General features: G+C 52.6%; 2 protein-coding genes across 2 annotated transcripts in view; both read right to left on the bottom strand.

The window, feature by feature from the left end:
* Window positions 1-1,607: 1,607 nt before the first annotated feature.
* si:ch211-283g2.1 (sodium- and chloride-dependent GABA transporter 1) lies at window positions 1,608-13,049 on the bottom strand. Its single transcript, XM_007896604.2, has 13 exons — window positions 12,748-13,049; window positions 10,935-11,069; window positions 9,622-9,829; window positions 9,183-9,315; window positions 8,609-8,743; window positions 6,699-6,802; window positions 5,694-5,818; window positions 5,123-5,235; window positions 4,636-4,776; window positions 3,778-3,877; window positions 3,167-3,267; window positions 2,438-2,605; window positions 1,608-1,856 (listed from the first exon to the last, which is right to left on the bottom strand). The coding sequence occupies exons 1-13, from the start codon at window positions 12,965-12,967 to the stop codon at window positions 1,704-1,706; spliced, it is 1,836 nt and encodes a 611-aa protein (XP_007894795.1). The 5' UTR covers window positions 12,968-13,049; the 3' UTR covers window positions 1,608-1,703.
* A 2,074-nt stretch (window positions 13,050-15,123) lies between these two features.
* LOC103180637 (double C2-like domain-containing protein beta) overlaps window positions 15,124-27,428 on the bottom strand; it is a 30,467-nt gene continuing 18,162 nt past the window's right edge. Inside the window, exons 4-9 of the mRNA XM_042338655.1 lie at window positions 26,152-26,261; window positions 21,171-21,297; window positions 20,569-20,726; window positions 17,170-17,251; window positions 16,768-16,864; window positions 15,124-15,535 (exon numbers count right to left, since the gene is read on the bottom strand). Coding sequence (XP_042194589.1) covers window positions 15,399-15,535; window positions 16,768-16,864; window positions 17,170-17,251; window positions 20,569-20,726; window positions 21,171-21,297; window positions 26,152-26,261 — 711 coding nt within the window. The 3' untranslated portion in view covers window positions 15,124-15,398. The remainder of the gene's footprint in view (window positions 15,536-16,767; window positions 16,865-17,169; window positions 17,252-20,568; window positions 20,727-21,170; window positions 21,298-26,151; window positions 26,262-27,428) is intronic.

Below are 27,428 nucleotides of genomic sequence, written 5' to 3'. Positions count from 1 at the left end.
CTTGTCGCATTGCGAATTGATGTCCGTGTGGGAACGCCGAGCTATTAGCATCCAATGAAAGCTTTTGTCCCGCCAAAGCTGCACAGTTTCATGTCTTTGTTTATTAATAATAATATATATTTAATAATCCCTTATAGTATTAAAAATACAGTGCTATTGAAGAAGACGGGGTGGGGTGGCGGGGGAGCGCCCACTGAGTGGTCAAACACCAGCTACGTCCCTGTGGTTTTTTTTGGGGGGGGGTTTCACCATCGATGTGTTCGGAAGAGGAATCCTCGCTCCTCACTTTCCCAGACAGACGGACCGAGGCGCAAATATTCTTGTAAACCGTGTCCCGTTTCCGTGCGGTGAATGTGTCCCGGCCACGGACGGTTCGGGAATAAAGGCCACTCTGAAAACGCTTGACGTGCGGTGTTCCATTTCTCGGGAGTTCGGACTCTCGTCTCCACACCGCGTCTCGTTTCCTCTCTCCCTGTTGTGCGGCCGAGGGCGAGAGCGTCTGCTGTCGACACCCCTCGAAACCGAAGGTTGCACAACGCGTGACACTCACCAAACTCCTTACTCGTGGCGGGTGTCAGCCTGGCTCTGTGATGCTCTCGCCTCACCTCACAGGTTGTAGGTCGGGAGTGTGTGGACCTTGAGCCCATGTTGAGCTGATACTGAGTGGGTGTGGGAGGAGGTTAGAGGTGCCGTCCTCCGGACGCTAAACCCTGCGAGACCACTGGTGCTTTGCAAACTGACTGCCAAAGAGTGTCAAGGGTTGGACGTGGAAGTGAGCTCGTAACCAGCAAATTAAACCTGTGACTAACTAACTAACTAACTAACAAACCGCCTGTCTGTGTTACTCGGTTGTTTATAATCTCGTGCTTGGGTTTATCGGGAAGTATCTGACTATCCGTTGTGGTTTATTCTCCTTCACACAGGACGTTAGCCCTGCTTTATTAGGCATCGTTTGCAGATTATTATCCTGTTGTTTATTGGGGAGGGAAAAAAAATCATTTGTTATAATAATAATCCTTGCATTTCATGCCGTGCCGTACCACGTCACAGGATTTTACTGTCAGGCGTAGTGACTGGGTGCTTTTCCTCAGTGGGAGGAATTTCCCCATATGGAGTCCACGTAGCGTAGTGGTTAAAGCACTCGCCTCGCAAGCAGGAGGACCTGGGTTCGATTCCCGAGCGGGTTGGAGTGAAAACGTAGGCACACCTCTGTTTACTTAGCAGTGAGTAAGAACCCGGTTGTTAGTCGATTGGCGGATCGCTTACCAATTGATTATTTGATGGTAATAATCCATCAAATAAATTCGGTCACTGAGTCCATGACTGTTTGTGGGACCCCGCGATGCGCAATTGGCTGCCGCGTTTTGCCCCCAAAATACACAGTCACTACACTTTACAATATATTGTGTGAAGTGCTCTGTGAAGTCTCAACGGCATGATAAGGTGCAATATTAAATGCAAGGATTATTATTATTATAATAAAAATGCCACCAAATAAATATAGAAAGCGAGGGTATTCCATTCCAGATGCAAGAGGTTTCACCCCATCCCTTCCCCCCCCCCCCCCCCCCCAGCTCAGCGTCAGGCTCGGACACTGTTAAGCGCTCCGAGATGCTGCCCCGCGCGAAGGGCACCATATAAATGCAAATTGTTGTCTCTCTCCCCGGCCAGTGTCAGAGTCTCTCCTGGGGTCGGTGACGGAGTTAGAGGTGTGTGTTTGGCAGCTTTTTGTTATCCACGGGGAGGGGCGCGGGAATCATCGGAATTCCGGGATAGGGTGGCGGAGAATCCGTGACCATCTCGCTCTGTTTTGAATCGCCTTCGAGGCCAAAGGGAGTGAGCGATCTGCCTAACCTCTGCGGAAAAAAAAAAGAAATAACCACCGCAACACATCAGTTGGCACCAACGCCTTTCGTGTCAGGAGGGCTTCCCAAAGGGGCTGGACAGTCGGGGGGGATACGGACCAGAGGTGAATAAAATACAATAAAATAAATAAATATAATACTATTAATTATCAATATTAAAATATAATAAAATACATTAAAAAAATAAAATACATCTCTTGTGAGAGATCAATGAGGACTCCGACTGTGTGGTTAGATCGCCACCCAGTGGACACTTGCAGTCGGTGCCGCTCATATTGTATGGCACTGATCCATCCTTTCCCAAAGTGATATCATGGGGGGGTTTGGGGTGGGGGGTGGAGTTGATTTTAATTGTGTGAAAAGCTCTGAAAGATAGACAGGGGATCTGCACTGCCTTTTGACAGAGTAAGGAAACTTGCCTGAGGTTTCGCCCCTCCTACCCCGCAGCCGCACGCCCACCCCCCACCCCCCCCCCACCCGTCCGGGAATCGAACCCGAATCCTCCCGCTTGCGCTACGAAACAGGTGGCAGGTTGCAGTCAGGGGGGATGCTAAGAATGGAGAAGACCGTACCTGGAGAAAGGGACCCTTCAGTTGGAATAACGTGTGAACGGCTCCGATCGGAATCCAGATCAGGGAAGCCAGAGCGATGATCCAGCCGAGACCCTGACCCCAGTCAGGATACACGTAGCTGCCGTAGCGTGCAGGCTCGAACTGTATCACCACGAACACCATAATAATCTGACAGCGGAGAAACAGAGGCCGAGTTTAATACACCTTCATCATCAGATAACCTAACCTCAACCACCATCATCACACACACTTCAGTGCAGGCACGGTAAAAGGATGACTGAATAAATCCTCCCCCAAAAAACACGCCGTCCCTGTTCTAAGTGTTACAAGACGCTACCAGCAATGTAGGGCGGTAGATACTATTACTGCTACTACTACTAATCCTCGCCTTATCCCGTTGTTGAGACGTCTCAAAGCGTTTCACAGAATATACTGTAAAGTGAATTGATTATATTTTGTGGGCGGAAACGCGGCAGGCAATTGCGCACAGCAGCGTCCCACAAACAGCCGTGGATCGAGTGACCAAATTTTATTCTCTGGTGAGATTATTACCCCCGGAAAGCGGAAATCTGCCCAGGGTTTGTGCCCTGTGCGGCCTGGAATCGAACCCGGGTCCTCTCGCTTACGAGGCGAGCTCACTGACCGCTACGGGACTCCACTTCACGGGATATAGTGTGGAGTGACTGTGCATTTTTCACAGGTAAAGGTTAATGTTGTTGTTGTACGTACTGTTACCAGTGCGGGTGAGATCGCCAGCCAGCAGGCACGGAAGAATATGCCAGGTCGCTTCCCGAGCATCGTCTCGATGTTGCGGCAAAGTCGGGGAACACCTGGAAAACACCACACGGGAATCGTTTCAGGGGCCGATCGCGACCTATCTGCGTGCGGCAGGTTGGACCTTAACGGCCTCATTAATGGGGGAAATCCTCGCAGGTGGTGGCGGAGCCAAGTTCCTGGCTGGGGAGGCGGGGGAGGTGGAATGGGCAATGTGGAAGTTTTTTGTTTAGTGGGCGATTTCTCTCTCTCCCCTCCACCTTCCCTCACACACACACACACACACACACACATACACACATATACACACACACTCATACACACACACACATACATATACACACTCACATACACACGCATACAGAACTGGCTTTCAGGAGAGCTGGGTGGAGGAGTGTTGGGGATGGAGGGGTGGTTGGAAGTGACTGATAGCTCTCCTACCTCTGGTGGGTGGAGATGTGTGTGCGTGTGTGTGTGGGGTGGGGGGCGGGGGGGGGTGGCCTGGCCAGCAATGGCGGAGGGGAGGGGAGTGGAAGGGAAGGGGTGCCACACTTGGGAGTACATACCGTAGATATAGGAAACGGAGATGACCTCAAAGAAAGTCAGGAAGACGATGGAGATTTTTGCCGTGTAATGATCCAACAGTTGAAAAACGTAAACTCCCCCCTAGAGAAAGGGAGTAAAGACACACGGACATTGCTTGGGGTTGGCAGATCCCACCAGAGAGACGCTGGGGTGGGGTGGGGGAAACAAACCAGGAGAGAGTTTATAGACATGAGGATACCGTGGTGTCTGGTGCTGGTGCTCTCTCCCCCATTGGAGCTCTCTACTCTAATCCCATTCCCCTAATTGCTGTAACGGGGCAATGTGTGACCCACCCTCGACAGAACCCTCTCTCCTCCCCCTCTGCTTTACTTAATGACAATAATAATGATAATAATTTGGTCACTCAATCCACGACTGTTTGTGGGACACTGCTGTGTGCAATTGGCTGCCGTGTTTCTCCCACAAAATACAGAGTCACTACTATTTGCTGTATGTTCTGTGAAGCGCTTTGAGGCTGTGTCAAGTGCAAGGATTATTATTATTATTGTGTGTTAAACAGACCCCGGAAACAAAGTGTCTTTGCATTTGCATTTGATATAGCGTCTTATCAAGTCTTCAAGACGTCTCAAAGCACTTCGTAGAATATATTGTAAAGGAATTATTTACCCCCGGAATAGTGATCTGCCAATCGACTAACGACCGGGTTCCTAATTACTGCTCGGTAAACAGAGGCGCGCGGAGGACGGAAACTTGCTTTGCCTGGGAATCGAACCCTTGCGAGGCGAGTGCTGTAACCACTGAGCTACAGGTGAAGGTGAAACTCAGAGAGGCTTCAGATGGGTGGGGGGGGGTGGGCGGGCGGTGGTTTGGCTCATTACCTGTGTGACGTTGGGGATTCCCAGGAGGAACGCGAGGACACAGACACCCAGCACCACAAACTCCATCCTCTTCACCACCCTCAACAGCTGAGTCCGGTAACTGTCCGTCAGGCTGGTCACCAGCACCTCCACCATGGCAAACTGCAACGGCAAATGCCAAGTTACCCACAGATAATATTAATATTAATATTAATCCTTGCGTTCGATACAACGCCTCGTCACATCCTCAAGACGTCTGAAAACGCTTCGTTAGAATGCACTGTAAAGCGGATTGACTGTCGATTTTGTGGGCGAAACGCGGCACAGCAACGTCCCACGAACAGCCGTGGATTGAGTGGATGGACATAAAATTATCACTGGAGAAGTTTCAGCGAAGAAGTCCCCTCGGCCCATGTGATCTCATCCTCACAGAATATTCGCCCCCGTTCCTCCCCCCATCACACCAGCGAGTGCTGACCTCCCGGAACCCCCAGTCATCGCTCTCTACCTGACTGTCCAGCCCCAGGAACAAGAGCATGAAGAAGAACAGCACTGCCCAGAGTGGGGGGAAAGGCATGGTAACGAAGGCCTCTGGGTACACCACAAACACCAGGCCCGGGCCTGAAGGGGGGAGAATAAAACAGTCACTTTTCCATAGGTTGTTGATTGATTGATTGATTGGTTGGTTGATTGGGTTGGTGGTGCCATTTACTCAATCGATTGATATTGAGTTCAATACAAGTTGTTGCTATTGATTGATTGATTGGATTATTGATTGATTGGGTTATTGATTGATTGCGTTATTGATTGATTGGGGTTATGATACACTGCACTTTTCACCCTTCCTCCAATTCAGAATCACATTCACACTCAGTGAGAGAAAGAGAGAGAGAGAGGGAGGACAAGACACATTCATTGGCAGTCTGTCGTCAGAATGCTGGACAGAGGCAAGAACTTTCATTACATCCGTTCCGTTCAAGTCTCTATTGTTGCATCTCGTTTATATCAAAGATCAGGGAAAGCAAACAGTGGCGTCAGACACTGGTGGGGGGGGCGACAGAACTGGTTATAGGACTTACCGTCCACGGCGATGTGGTCGATGGGCACGTTGATCATGTGGGACATGTAGCCGAAGGCTGAGAAGATGACAAAGCCAGAAAACAGGCTGGTGCCAGCGTTGGTCAGAGAGACAGCCAACGTGTCTCTAAAGGAGATCAGAGAAACGGAAAAGGATCAAACAGCAGCTTTGGCCACAAAACACACAGTCACTTCACTTTACAGTGAAGCGCTTTGAGACGTTTCAATGAGGCAATAAGGTGCTGTATCAACTGCAAGATTATTAATATTATCGACAGCTGGAAATTCACGCTCTGCGAAGTGAGCCCATAGTTTAATAATAATAATAATAAAATAATAATAATAATAATCCTTGCATTTGCAGATAGACCTATAGACCTACCCATATGCAGGTGCTGTGTATACAATAGGCTTGAAACTGATCAGTAATTTGTGGAGAAATTATCCCCTTTTAAAGGGCTGTTGCACTTTGCAACTCTTTCCCCCTTGCGCTCGCTTTGCCAAAGCTGAGATGTTCGACTTTGTCACGAGAGATTACGTTTTATTATTATCACGTTATTAGATCACTCCGTGGAGACAGCTTCTAAAGTGGTTTTCAGCGCTGGGTGAGCCAGACCGACAACACTGCCACGTTAACGCCTGTTATTTTTCTCAGACCTTGGAACCCGCCCCAAAATAACTAGTTTCTGCGGGAGCCGAACGTCTTGTGAACCGGGTTGTCTTGTCGAGCCGTTTCTCAAACTGTCTTATTAACAGCACCCGGTTGCACCAATGGTGATAGGACCTGCGCTTGCCCTGTTCTGTCATGTACGTCTCCGCATTCAATTTATAGGTCAATGCACTTCCTTGCTTTGTATCTTGCAGTCAGTTGGAGGAAGCACGTCAATTAAACTACACGCACAATCTATTTCGGGATGATCTCTAGCCTGTTACGGGTGACTGTCCTGTCCTGGCGAAGCCAGTCGCCATGTGCCGGTTTCACTCTGGCAAAAAGACGAGGGAATTACTTGAGAATGGTGTTGTCGAACTGGTTGTAACTGGACATGGAGATGAGCGTCCCGAAGCCGATGCCAATGGAGTTGAAAACCTGGACAGCAGCGTTGACCCACACCTGGAGGCCGAGCAGAGGGAGAGAGGGAGAGAGAAAGGGAGAGTCATTTCTCCTCAAATGGCTTCTCCTCGAGCCCCCGGACCGTCTCGTGTGGTGTTCCTCAGGGCTCTGTCCTGGGTCCCATCGTCTTCAATATCTATGTGCTCCCCCTGGGTGACTTCATCCGCAGACATGGGGTCAACTTCCACATGTATGCGGATGACACCCAACTCTACCTCTCTGCCTCCACCCTCGACTCCAGGACCCACTGCTGTGCTGACAGACTGCCTGTCCGACATCAAGTCCCGGATGAGAACTAACTTTCTTCACCTCAGGCGCTGATAGCATCGCTATCCATGGTTGCACACTCCACCTCACTAAGCCAATCCGGAACCTTGGGGTCTTGTTTGACCCTCAATTATCCTTTCTACCCCACATCTGCGCCATGACCCGCTCTGCCTTCCCCACCTCCGCAAAGCCACCCGGCTCCAACGCTATCTCACACCGAAACCCTCATACAGGCCCTCATTACATCGAGGCTCGACTATGCAAACCGAATGCTCGTCGGCCCCCAACTCCTCCCTCCACGAGCTGCAGATCATCCAGAACTCTGCAGCCCGTGTCCTCTCCCGCACCAGGCTCCGCGACCCTGTCACCCACATCCTCGCCCGACTCCACCGGCTTCCCATCACACAGAGGCTACTGTTCAAGATCCTGGTCCTCACCTTCAAAGCCCTCCATGGTCTTGCTCCCCCCTACCTCTGCGACCTCCTAACCCCCTACCATCCTGCTCGCTCCCTCCACTCAGCGGGCTCCGGCCTGCTTCACGTCCCCCGCCTCACTCGCCCCACTATCGGCGGGCGGGCCATCCGCCACTCTGCCTTCGATCTCCCCGCTTTCGATCTCGCTGCTTCCCCGCCCTCCCCCCTCCCCCACCCTGACCCTCAGCTCGGGTCCGTAGCTCTGTCTGTCCAGCGCCTTGGGACGTCCTCCCCACGTGAAAGGCGCTTTACACGTATAATTTTGTTGTTCTTGTTGTTGTTGTTGTTGAGAGAGAGGGAGAAGGGAGAGGTTCAGGCTGGATCAGAGGGCTGTCCGCTTTCTCATCCTCTGACCCAAACGACCAACAGGAAAGGAACGCAGAGAGAATTCCGAGACGAGCCGACGTGCGGCCAAAGGTTCGGTGCACGATCGAATCCCGAGAGGAACCCGGTGTCTCTCCGGGGCTCCTGCCTGGCGAGAAGGGGCGCCGGGTAAATGAAGTTGTCGGAGCCCTTCGCCAAAAGAAATCACAAGCAGAACGTGGGATGCTCCGTTCCGGTGCCTTGCGCCCGGATGTCAGTTGGACATTGTGTCCAGAGATTAGCTATTTCTGTTTTTTTAGCCGTTTTGCTTTCAACCGCTTGAAAAAACCTCAGCAGCAAACCAATGCAAATTTGAATGGCGAGGTATCAGATGCAAAGCGGTTGCTCTCTCCCCTGGGGTCCCGGCCAAATTCCCCTTCCCCAAGGAGCTGGACACTCAGGAATTTGCACCCGAGCTTGGGTGGGGGGGGGGGTGGGGTGGGAGGGGGAGGGGAGGGGGGAATCAGGAGGGGGTGGGAGGGCAGGGAGGGACGGGGTAGGAGATTGACCGAAGGTGCGGTGGAAGAGGAGGGTCTTGAAGGATTGAATGACTGGAACAGGGTCGCTAGGGCGGTTGAGGTAGTCGAGGTCAGGATAAGGGATGAGATCAGAAGGACCTGTTCCTCTCTCTCTCTCTCTCTCTCTCTCTCTTGGTGAATCGGGAGGCGCTGGGCGTGGGCCGAGGTTACACCACGTTTCTCACCTGCAGTTCCGTTAGCTTCTCCCACTTGGGGGTCACAAAGTACTTGATGCCATCGATGGCTCCCGGCAGCTGGACGTTGTTAATGAGGATGGCCAAGAGGACCACGTAAGGGAACAGGGACGTGAAGTACACGATCTGGGGAACAAGGCGAACAGCGAGTCCCAATCCACGTCGAACACGACGCCCAGCACTTGCACGGGGCTTCCCCTCGCGCCGAGGAGGGTCTCGCTTTGCGACAGCAATTAATCCTTAGCCTTTGATGCAGCGCCTTATCGCATCGTTCGGACTCGCAAAGCGCTTACACTGGACGTGTTGCCAAGCGGGTTGTCTGCGTGTTTTGGGCGGAGGTGGGTGGGGGGGTCGGGGTGGGGGGGGGGGTAGAGGGCGAAACGCGGCAGCCCGATTGCGCACAGCTGCGTCCCACGCACAAACTGTCGCGGCTTGAGTGGACTCTCCCGGGAAGCGGGTAAACCGAGGCGGGCGGGCGTGGGGAGTAAGGAAACTTGCCAAGGTCATGGCTCCCGCCCGGGAATCGGAGTGAGTTATCCGGCGGATACGAGCGCCAGGAGCTTACCTTCCCCGTCCACGAGACACCTTTAAATATACAAAAGTATATGATGACCCAGGCCAGGATCAGGAGCCCAAACAGCTCCCAGCGCACACCGCCCAGGCTCTCCAGACCCTCCGTCTTCTGGAGGACGTTGTAACTGGAGGGGAAAAGGCCAGACGCCATCAGCCCATCGCCGTCCTCTGCCACCGCAACCGCGCGCGAACCGTACGCGCGCCAGGCCCGGGAACCCGCCGCCACGCGACCACGCGCAGCCAGGCAGCCGCAGGTGGGCACGAGGCCGCACACGCAAGCGCGCGCGACCGCCCGCGAGCACGGAGAGACGCGCAAAGGCGCGCAGCCCCAAGTGGCGAGTGGACTGGTCAATCGTCTCCAATCAATCAATCAATCAATCACTCAACTCAACTCAACTCAACTCAACTCAACTCAACTCAACTCAACTCACTCGAAGAACTGCTGGCTGGCGGAGACGGTGGTGTTGCTGGTGGTGATGCTGTCCGTGCAGTTTTCCGGGATGTTCCAGGTGTTGTTGCAGCTCTGCCAGGGCAGAGGGTTCTGGAAGGAATTGATGAGGTAATAGAGCGCCCAAGTGATGATTAGGTTGTAATAAATGCTCATGATGAAGGAGATGGCGACACTGGCCATACCCACACCTGAGGGAAGGAGAGCACGCTTAACACCGACACACACACACGCACACTCACTCTCACACACGCACTTACACCCACTCACACCCGCCCACGCACGCACGCACACACCAAACACTTAACGCCTACTCTCACACACTCGCTGACGCACACTCACGCTTACACACACTCATTCACACCCTGAGGAGCTCTTTGATTAGCTCGTGCTCGTCCCACAAACAATGGCGGGTTGAGTGACCAAATTATTCACTATTTTATTGAAGGGATTATGAGCGATCTGCCAACCGGGTTCCTACTTATCGCTCGGTAAACAGAAGCGCGGGGAGTAAGGAAACTTACCTAAGGTTTCGCCCTGCCTGGCCGGGAATCGAACCCAGGTCCTCTCGCTCGTGAGGTGAGTGGCTCTCTAACCACTGAGCTACAGGTCTCCCCGCAAGGCATGTTTCCTTTTTGGTTCGAAAAACATATCGTTCAGGAAAAGTGCCCCGAACACGTTCTAGAAATCCGTTGCCTTTACTGCGTGAGCTGCTCTGCTTCTCCCAGTCTATGTGTGAAAATTAAAATCTCCCGTTGTAACCACATTGCCTTCGCTTCATGCTTCCCAGGTCTTTGCGTTTATGCATTCAACCCAACCCAACCCCCCACCCCCCCCCCCCACCACACATGCAACATCACCACTATCTGGAGATCTGCGGACAACCCCACCAGAGTCTTCGCTGTTCCTTAATTCTCCCCGTATCCCGACGTGAAAAGCGCTATATCAAATGCAAGGATTATTATTATTATTATTATTATTATCATTTCCACGGCCTGGCCACCCTTACCCTTTTCGTGATTATTTCCTATAACCTCTCTTTCTTCCGGGAGTGTTTGTGTTATCTGTGAGGTACTCTGATCTTTGCTCTCGTCGCTACTTCTTCTAATCTTTAGGTTACTGTTATTTCCATCCGAATCCTTTTACTGCTTTAAAGTCCTCGCTGCGCTAGTGGTACTGTAGTGCAAAGTATACACACACACACACGCACGCACGCACACACGTGCACGGGGCTGCCTGGCCTCGAGCTTAATGGTAAACCCTGGCTGATTTTATCAATGGAACGACCGTACCAACCTTTAAACAACGGACACACTTTGGCCAAGGCTTTGATCGGTCCGACTCTGAGATACTGTCCGATGGCGATTTCCATGTAGAGGAGCGGGATTCCCACCAGCACGAGCATGATGAGGAACGGGATGAGGAAGGCCCCTGGGAAGAGCGAGCACAGGCTGAACGCTCCTTCTCTCCGAACAGCAGTTACAGCGCATCGCGGCATTCGATACAAGCGCCTGGTCACGTCTTCGGGACGTCTCAGAGGGCTTCACGGGACACACCGTAAAGCGTAGCGACTGCGCATTTTGCGGGCGGAACACGGCAGCCAATTTCGCAGCTGGACAAACAGTCGTGGGTCTGAAGTGAGCGCCTCAGGAGATCTTTGACTCGCTCCCGAAAAGTCACAGACGAGACAGCGGTTTTTAGCGTCTCATTTGAAGGACGACCCCTCTGACACAGCTGGCTCCAAGGCCGGGATTGGAGTGTCAGGGCTCCGAGACGTTCCCCTAACGTGAAAGGGGCCGAGACACAGGCAAGTCGTCGGTGTCGTCATCGTTGCCGCGCGTGGCCAAACCCCTCACGTCAACCTACGACCTTTCGAGGGGAGAGTGCGACCAACCGAGTCGGCTCGACAGCCAAGAAAATACCCTCAGCGTCTCGGTCTGGAGTCGCGTGAGGGAGTGTGTGTGTGTCCGTGCGTGTGGGAGGGAGTGTGCGTGTGGGAGTGTGCGTGTGGGAGTGTGTACGTGTGTCTGTCGCGGCTAACTTCAACGGTCACTCAAACCTGGTTGCAAGCAAACCTCACAACGGTGGGGTTGGGGCTGGGGGAGAGGGGGAGTGTTTGTGTGTGTGGGGGTTGGGGGGGGGTGTGTGTGGCGTGTGTGTATATGAACGTGCCAAGGCATGCGTGTCGGTGAGGTTCAGCTGTGCCCACATCAATACCGAGAAAGCCATGCCTGGCACGGACCATCGAGTTGGGGACAAAGGACAAGGACACGAGACGACTTCTCGGTTAATGTTCAACTCGGTTAATTGGATCGGTAGGAATTGTGCTTCACCAAGTTGGATTGTGTTGCTTTTTAATCTCCTCCCCACACACGTCCCCCCCCCCCCCACCTCGCTCACGTTAAGCTCCTCGCTACACCCCCTCCGCCGCCCTCCACCCCCCCCCATTCCCTCCCCACCACCGCCCCACCATTGCAACCAGGTTTAAGTGACCATTGAAGTTCTCTGCGACAGACCTCACTCCCCGATTCATCCTCTATCTTATTTACTGCTTATATCAGTCTGGTCCAATGTTCCCGCTAAGGACTTTAGCCAAGCGAGGCTTCCCCTCGCGCTTAATCGGTTCCTCTATAATTGACCCTTGCCTTTGAAACAGAGCCTTATGATGTTGTCAAGATGCCTCTGAGCACACCACAGGCATTCGCTGTAATAATAATAATTAAGAATAACGCTAACTCCTTCACTTACGGGATCCAGCACAGTCACGCAGCACGGTTTAACATCTACAACCACGACAACTTGCACTTATGTAGCGCCCCCCTCGCGCAGGATAGCGTCCCAGAGCGCTTAATCCGAAGCCCACACCGTGTCGGCTCCGAGGCTTTGACGTGAGGGTTGGAACTCACGAGCCTCTTGACTCAAGAGGTGAGATAGCGAAACCTTTGGTGACTTGCGCACCCCAGCACCGGAACTCCCTGCCTCTAACCCCCACCCGCCACCCCTCCACCCCACTCGCCTCCTCTTTATCTGACTTTTAAACCCCACCCACGGTCACCTCCCTCCCCCTTCCCACTCGCTGTTGCCACTCGCTTAACTCCCCGAAGCTTACCCCCTCCGCTCCGGTAGCACAGGAAGGGAAACCGCCAGACGTTGCCGAGTCCCACCGAGTAGCCGATCGCGGCCAACGTGAACTCGATCTTCCGGGTCCACGTGGGTCTGGGGATCCCGCTCGCTTCCCCCTTCACATCGTCTCCCCCCACAACCCCGTGATCGCGAGGCAGGGCCGAGTCGCAGTCAACAGCGTGGTCTGAAGCTGAAACGTCTTTCATGGTCGACGCACAGTTGAGCTAAGAGAGCTCCGACACACACACAGACACAGACCAGCCGACACCCAGCCGACTCAGAAGGAACACCGGCAGACGGGAGACAGACACAAGCCAGCTGACGGTAGCATTATAAAGCGCAGAGCCAGTGGGAGAGCGGACGGGTGTCAATCATTACCCAGGCTCAGTTGAATGCTCTCCGTATTATTGGCTGCTTCACCAGCGCTGAAGTTAACAGAGGCTCCTTTCCGTCCTTCCCATTAGCCAAGCCTGGCTTCACGGAGCTTTGTTAGCGTAAGGGCCAAACCGCGCTCAGCCGTGTCTCGCAAACAGCTACGGCGCGAGTGAACCGTTTTATTCGGGCGGGGGGGGTGGTGGTGGGTTTGTCGGCCGGAATACAGGGAGAGAGAAACTCTCTTTTCTTTTGGAGTAGCGCCTCGGGATCTTTTAACGTCCACCTATCCTGCGTGGAGGGGGGGTGGCGGGGTGGGGGGGTGGGGTGGGTGTGGGGGCTATACAAGTGCAAGTTGTTGTTGTTGGTGGTGTTGTTGTCGTCGTCGTCGTCGTGCCCGTTCTTGTGGTAAAGTGGAAACGACAGCGCGGCCAATTTCAGCGCCAGACACAAGAATCCACAAGCTAAGCAGATCCGCCCGGCCGTTCAGTTACGAGAGAGAGCTACGTTTACCGACACTTGCGTCGAGTTTATCAATGGGAAAAAGCAGAGATTAACACGAGGGTAACTTTTTTTTTAAAATGCAGTTTAATTGAGAAAACATTGACAAAAGGGAAAGAACACTAAGTAATCCTTTGCTGAGTCTTGCCTCCTCCTGACCATCTGCTGGTTATTCAAGTGATAAATACCCACCCCAACCCTCCCCTCCCCTCCCCTCCCACCCATCTCCACTCACCCATAACAGGAACATAAACAAAGTGAAATAAAGGTTCATCTTCAACCCCCCCCCCCCACCCCCCAACCCCCCCACTCACAGTTAGTGAATGCTCCTTTTTGTAAAAAGTTTGTCACGTGTATACGCACAGAATTCAGGTGATCAATGACTCAAAAGCCATCTAATCTTAGCCCTTAAGACCACTTTATCTCACAGGTTAGGATTCATAATTATAGTAAGAATAAATAATAATAAATAATAAATAATAATAATAATAAAAATAATCATCGTTGCATTTGACACAGCGACTTATCTGGTCGAGCCTTCTCGAAACGCAAAAATAGCAGTTGTGGTGAAGTGTAATAAACCTAATAATAATAATAATAATAATAATAATTACCTTTCATTTGATATAGCGCCTTATCACATCGTTGAGACGTCTCAAGGCTCTTCCCAGAACATACTGCAAAGTAAATTGACTGTCTATTTTGTGGACGAAACGCAGCAGCCAATTGCCCGCAAACAGTCGAGGATTCGAGTCACCACTTTTTTTTTTGATTCTAGTTGGAATTTCGGGGCCACTGGGTGCGAAGAGCGGAATGTGGAGCCGTGAAAGGGCAGTGCAAGACTTTGCTTTATATACTATATATATATATTATATATAATATATATTGTACTGTATATTATAATGTTATATTTACACACACACAGATCCCGACAATTCAGAGAGCTCAGAAGGTAGAGACTTCATGCATTGTTGACTTACACGACAGCGCAGTTGTAAGCCGGTCGTAGTGTGAAACACAAGGTAATTGTGCGACGTTCACGTTGTGCTTGTAAGTGTGTGCGTGTGAGTGTGTTTGAGTGAGAGCGAGTGCGTGTGTGAGTGCGTGTATGAGTGTGTGTGTGTGTGTGTAAGTGAGTGAATGTGTGTGAGTGCGTGTATGAGTGCGCGTGCGCGCGTGCGTATGTGTGAGTGTTTGAGTGAGTGTGTTTGAGTGTGTGCGTGTGAGTGTGCGCGCGAGTGTTTGCACGAGTGTGCGCTCTCGCAAGTTCAGGGCAGTAAGAGCACGCAGGCCAGGCAAACTCCGTCATGCAGATCGAGTGAAATCCGTACAAAAAAAAAACAAACCAGAAAATTATTCAAGTTCCTATAAAGCGTACAAACATTCATTTACAAACGCTCGCTCAGCCTCGCCCGGGGGGGTGGGGTGGTGGTGGGGGGGGTTGCGGTTGGGTGAGGTGGGGGGGAGAGGGAGAGAGGTGGGGGGGGGAGTGGGGGGAGAGGAGGGGAGCGGTTGGGGTGTAAATAACTGCGGTTACAAAATAGTCATCGAAACATACAAAGGTGGTGTTAGTGCACGTGAGCAGTTCTGAAAGGGGGAAGAAGGAGCCGATTGATGAGCTTCGTCGAGCGATTGAATGGACGAGCGAGCGAGTGAGCAAGCGGCTTGCGACAAGGAATGTGACACCTTCCTGCCTCAGGAGCCAGGATCCCGTTGCTGTCCTCGGTCTCTCCCGTCCCCACGGTGGGGTTGTGACGGCGGGTGTCAGTCGCTGAGCACAGACCCCGGCAGCTCATTAGTCAGTGTGTGCCAGCGTTCAATCTTCCGGTCTTTGTTTTTCAGGCAATCGAACCAGTGCTTCAGCCTCTCGCCCTTGGCGTTGATTCCCAGTGTCACCCCGCCTGTAACAGGACAGTGGTCAGCCCTGGGGGTGGGGGGGGGGCGTGGGAGGAGGAGTGGCCGGGGTGGGGGTGGGGGGCACTGACACACACACAAATCCATCGCGGAGCCAAAACACTCCAGACCTGAGCGACTGATTTGGATTCGGGTGGTGGTGGTGGGGGGCGGGGGGGGGGGGCCAAGGTGAGGATGACCGAAGGTGCGGTCAAAGAGGAAGGAAGGTCTTGATGCGGGCAGTTAGATTATAGACGTTGTAGTTTAATGAGAATGAAACATTAAACAAATGTAGTACAGGAAATAGCGGCAGTCATGAGATAGGACACATTTGGTTTTCTCTGGAAAAGGGCAGAAGGTCACAACTTATCAGTAAATAACCGCAAACCCCACAGAGATAAAGGTCCAAGGTACCGGTCAACACAGGATCTCGACTTAGCAATAAGTCGCTAGATTCTGACAGGACCAAGCGACAAAAGGCAACCCTCAAGAATAGCAACTAATGAGCAAGTTATTTGAACTGGAGGACCTTGGTACCATCCCGGGATACCGATAAGAAATAAGCAGTCACTTAAATGGAATGTCCTAATGATCCCACACAACAAAATAACAAGCGCCAGATACAGCCCTTAACTGATCAATCTCCTATCTTAGTCAGGGCGAAGGGAAGACCTCGGTCAGGCTGGCGAAACGGTTGATTAACCTGAGTACGTGACTGTATCAGGAGGGGGTAGAGGGGCCACGGGAAGGACACTTGGAGAAAGGGTATAACTATTGCACTTCTAGGTGAGAACGGTTAGAAGAACAGGAAGGCTCCAGAGAGAGAGAGAGAGAGAGAGAGAGACGAGTGTGGAGAGGTCCCTTTAAGCATTGCACGATGTGTGACTGTCTACGCAGACGGGTGATATAATTTGTTAGACATTTGTAGTACCTCGTTAATGCATGTTGTGTTCACTCTGGTCATCATAAACCTCGCTGCACCACATTTGGATTGTCGAGTTATATTTCGAACTATGGGATTGGAAATCCCAACAGGGCCTTGAAGGGGAGGCGAGGCGAGGGGAGGGGAGACGAGGGGAGACGAGGGAGGGGAGTGAGGCAGAGGGGCTACGGGATGGAGTTCCAGAGGAAGGTGGGGGCAGAAAGGCTGAAGGCCTGACCATCAATGGCGGTGTGGGCAGGGCGGGGGAGGGGAGGGGATGGGTGGGGGTGCGTGCAGCCGTCCGATAAAGTCACTCACCGATAAAGTCATTTGATTTGCCGATGTCATAATCCCAGACCGTGACCTCCAGGGTTTTTTTGGCCAGGTCGCCTTGTTTGATGTCGTAGAAAAACTCCTGCCGTGAATTGGAGAAGACATTTATCGCCCGGGATCGATATTGCGATCCACACCGTCACCTGCAAAGTTCCCTCACACCCAACACCCACTCACCCACCCCCCCACCAGCACTGCACTGGAGCATCAGCCTCGGCCGTGAGCTCAAAGTCCCCGACGTGGGGTTTAGGTCCTAGAAAAGCGACCCACAGAGCTACAGAGGCTGAGAACCCAATAAAGCACAAAGCAGTCACTTAAACTGATCCCCCGTACCCCCAACCCCGCTCCCCGCGCACACGCACACACACACACACAATAATATTCCACCTCATTAAACTCCGGGTTCAGCGTTTTCTTCTTGACAGCAGTCTTGTGCTTTGACTTCTTGTCCACGTCCGGCTTCAAGTAGCTGGGAAATGAACAGGGATAAGGATGACGGGCGGGACAGAGAGAGAGAGAAACTCTCCTCTCTTTTCTAACTGCGCTGCGGGATCTTTCACGTCCGCCCGAACGGGGCGCAGAAAGACGAGACGGATTTCTCAAAGCACTCCCTACGTTACTGCAGTCAAGCGGAGTGTAGTGACTGCGTGTTTTAGGTTAACGCCCGTTTGTGCACAGCAACGTGCCCACAAGTAGCAGGCGGGCAGACGGATGGGGAGCTCGGTTTAACGTCAATCCGGAAATCCAGTTGGGATATAAGGGCCGGTGCCCAAACCCATTCCCGTTCCTTGTCCTGTAGCTCAGTGGTTAGAGCACTCACTTTTCAAGCGAGAGACCTGAGTTCAGTTCCAGGCAGAGGGCGAAACCTCGGGCAAGTTTCCTTACTCCACACAGAGCCTAATAATAATCCCTCCAAAACCAAAAACAATAATAAATTGGTCATTTTCAATCCATGACTGTTTGTGGGACATTGCTGTGCGCAATTGGCTGTCCACTCCCTCCGACACTGACCTGCTCCATACCCGCCACCACCCCCAACCCCGCCAAGCCCACCATCGGCAGTCAGGCATTCAGCCGTCCTGCCCCGACCACCTGGAACTCCATCCCGGAGCCCTTCCACCTCACTCCACACCCCTAATAATAATCCCTCCAAAACCAAAAACAATAATAAATCGGTCATTTTCAATCTACGACACTTTGTGGGACATTACTGTGCGCAATTGGCTGCCGCGTTCGTCCACAAATATACAGTCAATTCACTTTACAGTGTGTTCTGTGAAGCGCTTTGGGACGTCCTCCCGACGTGAAAAGCGCTATATCAAATGGAAGGATTATTATTATTATTATTATTATTGTGCGTGTTTCAGCTTCACTGTTAAACTATCGACAGTAGAGGTCGCTGATGTGTAAGAATGTCGCTGTCAGAGCTTATTGAAAGAGAAGGGGATAACGATTACCTTTCTCGGATTTCTGCCTCCCCAGGGCATGGTTCTGTAGTCACGGGCAAGTAACTCCTTTACCGATTCCCCTACCCTATCGCTCCCCCCGCAAACCTTTTCTTTTTCAAAATACCTGCTGTCCAATTCCCTCTTGAAAGCTACTCTCGAATCTGCTTCCATCAGCCTTTCGGGCCGTGCGTTCCAGACCGTAACCACTCTCCGTGTCAGACAAAAAAAAAAAATTTCTCTCTCCTGGAATCAGCCGAAGTCTGTCCCTCACTCAAGTCTTCAGTAATTAGAGCGAGGAACGCAGCGAGGCTTTAATTGAAAATAAGCAATTAAACCAATTTAGGAACAAGGGATGGAATGGACGCATCTGATCTCATTCGCTGTCTTCTAATTAGTCTAGAATTTCAGCTTCTTTATCTTGACTTATCCTGGCAAATCCCGAGCCACCAGACAGCAGGAGCCTGTCACTCACTGTCCCCGTGTGTTTGTCACATCCCGGATGGCACTCTGAGTTTCGGCACAGCTTCCCCCACCCCCCCCCCGGCCCACTCACCCCCCCCCCCACCACCGCACTCACACCCGGCCATCGAATCCGGGCGTGAGGATCGTGCGTTCGAGCTCTCTGCACGAGACGTTAAACCGAGCTCCCGGTCTAATGGACGTCAAAGAACCTGACTCTATTTGCGGCGTCCGGTGGCTAAGTGGTTAGTGTGCTCGCCCCTCAAGCGAGAGGACCCGGGTTCGATTCCTGGGCCAGGCGAAACCTTACTCCACACACACACGCCTCTGTTTACCCAGCAGTAAGTCGGAACCCGGTTGTTAGTCGTTTTCCAGGAGGTCAGAATCCTCCCCCGAACCCACACAAAAAAATTTGTTCGCTCAGTCTACAAACTGCTGCGCGCAATTGGCTGCCACGTTTCTCCCGCAAAATAGACAGTCGCTCCACTTTTACGGTATATCCTGTGAAGCGCTTTGAGACGTCTTAACGATGCGATAAGGCGCTGTATCAAACGCAAGGATTATTATTCTTATTGCTGATGGCAAGGCAGAGCGAGCACGCACTGTAAATTAATACCATTGGCTGGCTGGCTCGAGATTCCTTCCCAATAAATCTCTCAAAGGTCTGGCCAGCTATTCATACAGACGCTAACTAACACCCCCCACGGACGTATTTCTGCAAACAAACGAGTTCCTTCACTGCAAATAACTTAGCGGCAATTAATCTCCAAGGTTTCCCTCCAGCACATCAGTCACCCCCAGAAAAATGACCCTAAATTATGTCCGGGCAGATTAGGACGCAGATTGGCGATGAAAGTTGCCAGCGACAAAATGCTGAGACGTCACAAGCCGAGGACTGAGTTTGTCAATCCTGACCTACAAGTTGCGTTCGCGCTGCGCCTTTCGTATCGGGAGGACGACCCCAAGCGCCGTCTTAGCGCTGTTTGTGGGGACGCTTCTGTGCGCAATCGTCTGCCGCGTTTCGCCCACAAAATACACGGTCAATCCGCTTTACAGTCCTAGCCGGCGAAGCGCTTTGAGACGTCTCAACGACGCGTTAAGGTGCTGTATCAAATGGGAGGATTATTGTTATTATTAATATTATTATTATTATCGGTTGGGCACCAGAGCTGAGGGTGGGCACCAGAGCTGAGGGTGGGCACCGGAGCTGAGGGTGGGCACCGGAGCTGAGGGTGGGCACCGGAGCTGAGGGTGGGCACTGGAGCTGAGGGTGGGCACCGGAGCTGAGGGTGGGCACCGGAGCTGAGGGTGGGCACCGGAGCTGAGGGTGGGCACCGGAGCTGAGGGTGGGCACCGGAGCTGAGGGTGGCACCGGAGCTGAGGGTGGGCACCGGAGCTGAGGGTGGGCACCGGAGCTGAGGGTGGGCACCGGAGCTGAGGGTGGGCACCGGAGCTGAGGGTGGGCACCGGAGCTGAGGGTGGGCACCGGAGCTGAGGGTGGGCACCGGAGCTGAAGGTGGGCACAGACACAGAGCTCTGTTTAACACCTCACACGAAGGACGGCATTTCTGACAACGTATTATAATAATAATAATACTCTCATTCGATACAGCGCCTTATCGCGACTTCGAGACGTCTCAAAGGGGCTTCACAGGATCCACCGCGAAGCCAATTGACCGTATATCCTATGGGGAGGAAACGTGTGCGCATTTGTGTGCGCGTACCTGTGCGAGCGCGCCCAGGGTCAGCCTGTGTTTGAGTTCCCCGAAACACTTGCCCGCGGGGTGCAGTGGGGGGGAAGAGAGAGAGAGAGAGAGAGAGAGAGAGGGGGTGCTGCCCCACGCTATGGTTCAGCGTGGGGGCTGCGACGTTTACCTACGTTTTGACGTAAGGGTCCGAGTAACCGTTGGCGTCCATGGCCGCCAGGTGTGCGCAGCGTGAGATCCCGACCACCAGCCCCATCTTCTGCGAGCTGTACTTGAGGGAGATGAGGATTCGGCCACGTTCCTCCAGCGACCTGTCCTCTGTTTTGTCTACCTGCGGTGGGAGGAGCGAGACAAGACATTTGAATCATTTGCTCCTCCACTACAAGCTCTCTCTCTCTCTCCCTCTCCCCTCCCTCCTTCCCTCTCTCACTCCCCGAACGGGGAAGAAAAATCACGTCGAAACAAAACAAGAGGCCGACCCTGGATTTAATGTCTCCATCCGAAGGACGGCAACTCCGACAACGAAGCACGTCCCCCAGCACTGGGCTGTGGACAAGTCCGAGTGTGAGCGAGAGAGAGTGAGATGTGTGAGAGAGAGAGAGAGAGAGTGTACGAGGGAGAAAGAGTGTGAGAGGGAGTGAGCGAGAGCGTGTGAGAGTGTGCGCGGGAGAGAGTGTGGGAGAGTGAGAGAGAGAAAGAGCGAGAGCGTGAGAGTGTGAGATAGAGAGAGAGAGAGAGAGAGAGCGAGAGCGAGTGTCTGGCTCTCTGCCCTCACCGGCAGCTGTTTCTCCAAGCAGATGTTGAAGTTTTTGGTTTGATTCGGCTTCAGTTTTTTCAGGGGGATTCTGGTCTCTCCGATGAACTCATTGTGGCGGAATTTATCCTCGTCGCACACCGAGATTCTGTAAGAGCAGAGAGCACAGGCATCAGGCACATACACACGCACACGCGCACACACGCACACACACCATGTGGAGTCCTGTAGCTCAATGGCTAGAGAGCTCGTCTCGCAAGCGAGAAGACCCAGGTTCGATTCCCGGGCAGAGCGAAACATTAGACAAGTTTCCTTACTCCACACACAGGCCTCTGTTTACCCGGCAGTAAATGGGAACCCAGTTATTAGTCGATCGGCGGATCTCTTTTCCGGGGGCAATGATCCCTCAATCCACGTCCGTTTGCGGGACTCCGCTGTGCGCAATTGGCTGCCGCGTTTTGCCCACAAACTACGCAGTCACTGCACTTTACAATATATTCTGTGAAGCGCTACGAGAGAGGGAGGGAGGGGGGAGAGGAGGGGAAAGAGGGAGGGAGAGAGGAAGTGGGGGAGATAGAGAGTGAAGGAGGGAGGGAGGGAGGGAGGGAGGGAGAGACGAAAGGAGAGAAGGAGGGTCGGAGCGAGATGGGGGGGGGGGAGAGAAGCAAAGGCGAGACAGCTTTAATCCCTCTCTCTGTCCAGCGTAAATTGGAAATCCACAACACGGCGGGTGAGAGATTGCTTGCTCCACACATCGCTGACTCCCCAGATCCAATGGACCGAGGGATGATTAACATTTTCCTGGATACTCTGTCTCTCTCCTTTTCTCTTAATTAATCTCACATTGAATGCGGCAAACACACACAGTTCGCTCCAGAAAAAGAAACACAAGAGAGCACATTAGTGTGTGTTCGAACATCTGCGACACATCTGTCAGTCCAGGAACCTGTCCAAATCAGCCCGAGCCCCAGCCCCAACCATGCACCGCTTCCGGGCTTCAGGCAATCCTAATCATGTTTCCACCCTCCAGCACCCCCCCCACCCCGTAAATATTTATTATTATTGATGGGAACAATGATAATGGAGAGAGAGAGAGAGAGAGAGAGAGGGTGGGGGGGAGAAAGAGGGAGGAGGGAGGCGAGAGATGGAATGGGAAAAAGAGGGAGAGAGAGAGAGAGGCAGAGGAAGGACAACTGAGAGGGAGACGCGGGGGATAAGAAAGACTCCCAGCCCTCATCATCCTTCAACTCTTGAGTCAGTTTCCACCCCCCCCCACCCCCACCCCCACCCCCAACGTCTACTGCTGAGACATCTGGGAGTCAGCGCTGGAGAGAACAGAGCCTGAACTAATTGTTTCCCGCCAGAGCGACAGAGAGAAAGCATGTAACATTCATGAATTCATGAAACCGTTCCTCAAGGCCAGGCTCGATCGTTGAGCATCTTAAATGAGGTGAGAATGTTTAAGAAACCATAGAAACGGCCAACACGGCAGGAGCCCAATGTACCAGCCTCGGTCTCCGCTCTCTTCTGAGAAAACTCAACCTCCTGATCCCCGGAACCTATTGGAAAAGAGAGGGAAAGAGGGAGGGAGAGGGAGGGAGGGAGGGAGAGAGAGAGGATGGGAAAGAGAGAGGATGGAGGATGGGAGGGAAGGAGAGAGGGAGGTAGGAAAGAGAAAGAGAGAGAGAGAGAGAGATAGAGAGTTTTTCTCTCTCTTTCTCTCTCCGCAGGTCCTGGCTGACAATCCCCCTGACCTCCCTCCCTCCCTCCCGACCCAATATAGAATTGGTCGTTCGTGTCGTAGTGGTTTGCCTACAAAATATCACGTGAGGGCTGGCTGGAAGGGAGCTTCTCTCTCTCTCTCTCTCTCGGTGTCCTGGCCCCAAAATCCCTCCCGCAAATAAAAATTGGTCACTCACTCCGCGGCTGTTTGTGGGACATTGCTCTGTGCTGCTACATTTTGCCCACAAAATACAGTCATCGCACTGTACAGTATAGCGCTTTGAAGCGCTTTGAGACGTCTCAACGACGTGATATATCAAATGCAAGGATTATTGTTGTCGATTAGCTCCCAGCTGTGGCCAAAATCAGTTCGTCTCGATCTCTGCTCGGTCATCAGGGGAGGGGAAGCGTAGTGACTGCGTGTTTTTTTTACATAGGCGAACGAAGCAGCCCATTGGCACAGAGCGATGTACCCCAAACAGCCTCCGTGTGAGTGACCAATTTTATTCGGGGGGGAATGTCGGCCAGGACACCAGGAGAGAGAGAGAGAGAGAGAGAGAGAGAGAGAAACTCCCTTCTCTTTTTTCGAGTGGAGCCAAGGGATAGACGGGGTGGGAAATGAGGTTAAAGTCTCATCAGAAGGATGAAATCTCTGACAATGCGGCGTTTTCTCTCTCTCTCTCTCTCCCCCCACACCCCCCAGCCCTGCACTGATGCGTCAGCCTTGACGGTGAGCTCAAAGCCCCCACCCAACGTGGGGCTCAAACCCACAACCTTCTGATCTGTGGCGGACGGAGTTGGGGAGGGGGGAGAGAGGAGGAGGTTGATCTGATCAAAGGTGAGAGCTCTCAAGAGATGCACGATGAAAACATTTTTCCATTACAGTCGGGCTGGTTCGGTGATGAACTGAGATCAGACGTCCCTGAACACCATCTCTACCTCACAAAAAATTCCTCCCCTCCCCCTGAGCCATCGTGATTTCAATTCCCTTCCCCCGACCGTCTCGGAGGGAGAATGTCAATATGCTCAAGAGTTTTGCTGCTTTTGATGTGGGTCAACACGTAGCCTCTCTCGTCTGGGTTCATTCGTTCAACACAAGAGCTCGGTATCTGCCAGAGAGCCAGAGAGAGAGAGGGAGAGAGACAGCGGGAGAGAGAGAGAGAGCAAAACATAGAGAGAAACACAGACCAGACAGACAGACAGACAGAGAGAGAGAGAGAGAGAAAGAGAGACAGATATTGGGAGACAGACAAAGAGAGATGCAGAGAGAGCGAGACAGACAGAGACAGAAAGAGAAACAGAGAGCGAGACAGACAGAGACAGAAAGAGAAACAGAGAGCGAGACAGACAGACGACAGAGAGAGAAAGAGGAATCTTTGCTCCTGCGATCAGGAGCTGCAATTGAATCTGCGCCAGAGATGAGAAGACGTTGCCTTCCTTGCCTGTGCGGAAGGCTGTATATTTTGGATCGGCCGTGTGATGTGAAACCCACCGACAACAAACAGCGACTGGTGCCCTACACGCAGTGCCCTTCGCGTCGCGTAGCCTCTCGGAGCCCCCCGAGAACCATCGCTGGGCTTGAGAGCAATCGAAAGGGAACTGCTTCTCGAGCCTGGGTTGCAGGCTGTCGATTGCCCCGCTCTGGGCCAAGCAACTCCGCTCCAGCCCGGATCAGCGGCGGAGAATCAGCGTGAGCCCAGCCTGGCGTCGGCAGCTTTGCCAGACTCTTAAGCTAATAAGCTAAGCTCGTCTCCTCCAACAAGGCTTGTGTCTCTTGTCAACCACCCCACCCCACCCCACCCCCTCAACACCACCCGCCCGACCCCCCATCCCCTCCGGTCCACAATCTTCCAGCCCCCGGCGTCCCCGAATCTCTTGTCACTCCCTGTCCTCGATCCCACCCCACCCCTCCACCCCCCCCAACTCACTCTAATCATTCTTCCACCCTCCCGCCCTCCCCCCTTTCCATTTTTGCGGTACTTTCCGGGCGAGGGATGCTGTCTAGGTTGCAAGTTGCTGTTGCTGTTGACGTCGACGTCAGCCTCTCTGACTTCACCGGGACACTAAAGCCCCGGCTGCCTCGGAAACGATGATGAGGAGAGTTCTCGAGTTCTTAAGTCTCTCAGCAGCAAGAGCACGTCTCTTGCTCCCCCGTGGGGCTGGGAGTCAGGTAAAGCTCACTCCCTGCGGTGGCCTGTTAATTGCTTCTCTGGTTGCAAAAACATTAGCTGTAAGATGCGAGAGCGGGGCACAAGCATGGAGATAAAAGGATGAGAAGGAGTGGGGGGGAAGCGGGGGGGGGTGCGGGGGGGGGGGGGAGAGGAGAGGAGCTTTTGCACTACTCTCTTAACTTCGCTCATGTCTCCACCTGCTTGTTGTTTTGCTTCCCTACCCCCCCCCCCCGCCCCCCCCCCCCCACCGCGCCACACCCCACCCCAGCAACTCCTCGCTACCCGCCAATGTTCCGTCCTGACTGATTGCAATGATACCTCTAATAATAACAAGAAGAATCATACCACCTGCATTTGGTATGGCTCCTCCTCGCGTCTTCAAGACGTCCCTCGAAAGCGCTTCACGGGACTTAACTGCGAAACGGAGTGACTGCGTGTTTCGTAGGCGAAACGCGGCAGCACAATTGCGCGCAGCAGTGTCCCGCGCATAGCCGCGGAGCGAGCGAGCGAGCGAGCAGGTTTATTTGACCAGATTTATGTTGTGTTTCGGAGTGATCACTTGCTGGGTGTTGCTGCTAGAGAAGAAGGCAGTCACAGACTTGCTAAAGTATTTATAGCAATTGTGCCCAATGCTGTCAAACCATCTCAGAAGAATCACAGCGTTGTCGATATCAGTTACCGTAATGTCTGGCTCTTGTAAATCAGCAGAACATTTGGTCCCCGGTGCCCGCAAATTCACATATTACTTTCCTTCCATTTTCACTTCAATAGATCACAGGCGGTGAATCACTCGGAGACTTTTATGAACTCGCGTAAATCCCATTTCGCTGTCACTTTAATCACAGACACACACACACACACAACGCACACACACACACAGACCTCCACCACACACACATATAAACAGACGACCCCCCCCCCCCACCCACCTACACACACACGCGCAAACCACGCTCACACAAGACCTGTTGGGACGTGGGCATGAGGCGTGACATTTGACATAACTCATACTTTGCATGAGTCATATTAAATGGACGATCCAAACTGATATGACCTTATGTGAGGTTTACTGTCGATATAAATAAAAAAAAGAGGAATCCTGACCTTACCTCAAAGTCTTCCTGACCATATCCTCGTCTGTGATGCCGTAATAGGTCAGGGTCTCGTTCCACACGGGGTTCAGAGTGTTTCGCAGAGTCTTGGTGCGGAGTTTGTTGGCCTGGAAACAGAACCCCAAAACCCCCGTCAACAACAACAACTTGGGTATTTAGCAGCGCCCTTCAGCTCAGTGGTTAGAGCACTGCTTGCGAGCGGAACCGAGTTCAATACAGAGGCGAAACTGGGCAAGTTCCTTATCACACAGAGCTAATAATAATCCCAAAACAAAAAAAATAATTGGTCATTTTCAATCTACGACTGTTTGTGGACATTGCTGTGCGCAATTGGCTGCCGCGTTGCCACAAATATACAGTCAATCACTTTACAGTGTTTCTGTGAAGCGCTTTGGATCTCCGACGTGAAAGCCTATATCAAATGCAAGGATTATTATTATTATTATTATAGCCTCAAAACCGGTCAGCGGGAATACCTGGTAGAGACAGAATCCATTGCGGGTTTCCAAGAGGGAAGGATAGAGGCTTGGCAGGTGGGGAGGTGGTGCGGGGCAGAGCGGGGATGTGTGGGTTGAATTGAACATTGAACTCCTCGAGGGAATATTACCCCTCGAAAGCGATCCGCCAGCCGACTAACAACCCGGTTCCTATTTACTGCTGGGTAAACAGAGGCGTGGGCGCGCGCGGAGTAAGGAAACTTGCCTGAGGTTTCGCTCCGCCCGGGAATCGAACCCGGGTCCTCTCGCTTGCGAGGCGAGCTCGCTAACGGCTACGCCACGGTATGCGTTTTGCCGCAAGGTCAGTGATTCTAAGGGTCTCGCGGAGGCTGAGGACGGTCGGAATTTCGAGCCACCAGCAAACAGCCTCAAAAATGCAAATGTTTCCCGACAATGATAAACAGCTCCACACCAAAATGTCAAAGTCTCCCAACAGCCTGAGGTACAAATTGAACCTTTGCCTGTGAGAATCTCTGCATAATGTCTGGGATTAATTGTGAGAAATGTTTTTTTTTAAATTTAGCAGCAAAGCACGTAGGCACTTACACACGCAGCGATACTTTAACACCTCCTTTTACATAGTGTGCACGTTGCCATCAAGCCCTCCGCCAGGTCAGAACGTGGCGTCTCTTTAAAAACTTAAATCCTTCCTCGCACGCGCTTCTGTCCGCGGGTGCCAAACCCCGCCGCGAGGGTGAGATCGCACGTGTCCTCTCCACGCACACACGGACGCACGTGTGTGTATGTGTGTGTGTTATGTCCTACTAAAACACTACT

The sequence above is a fragment of the Callorhinchus milii genome, unplaced genomic scaffold, assembly GCF_018977255.1.
Source record: "Callorhinchus milii isolate IMCB2004 unplaced genomic scaffold, IMCB_Cmil_1.0 Scaffold10, whole genome shotgun sequence".
In the NCBI taxonomy this organism is placed as follows: Eukaryota; Metazoa; Chordata; class Chondrichthyes; order Chimaeriformes; family Callorhinchidae; genus Callorhinchus; species Callorhinchus milii.
Note: the sequence above shows the minus strand (reverse complement) of the source record. Positions and strands in the feature narration are given on the sequence as shown.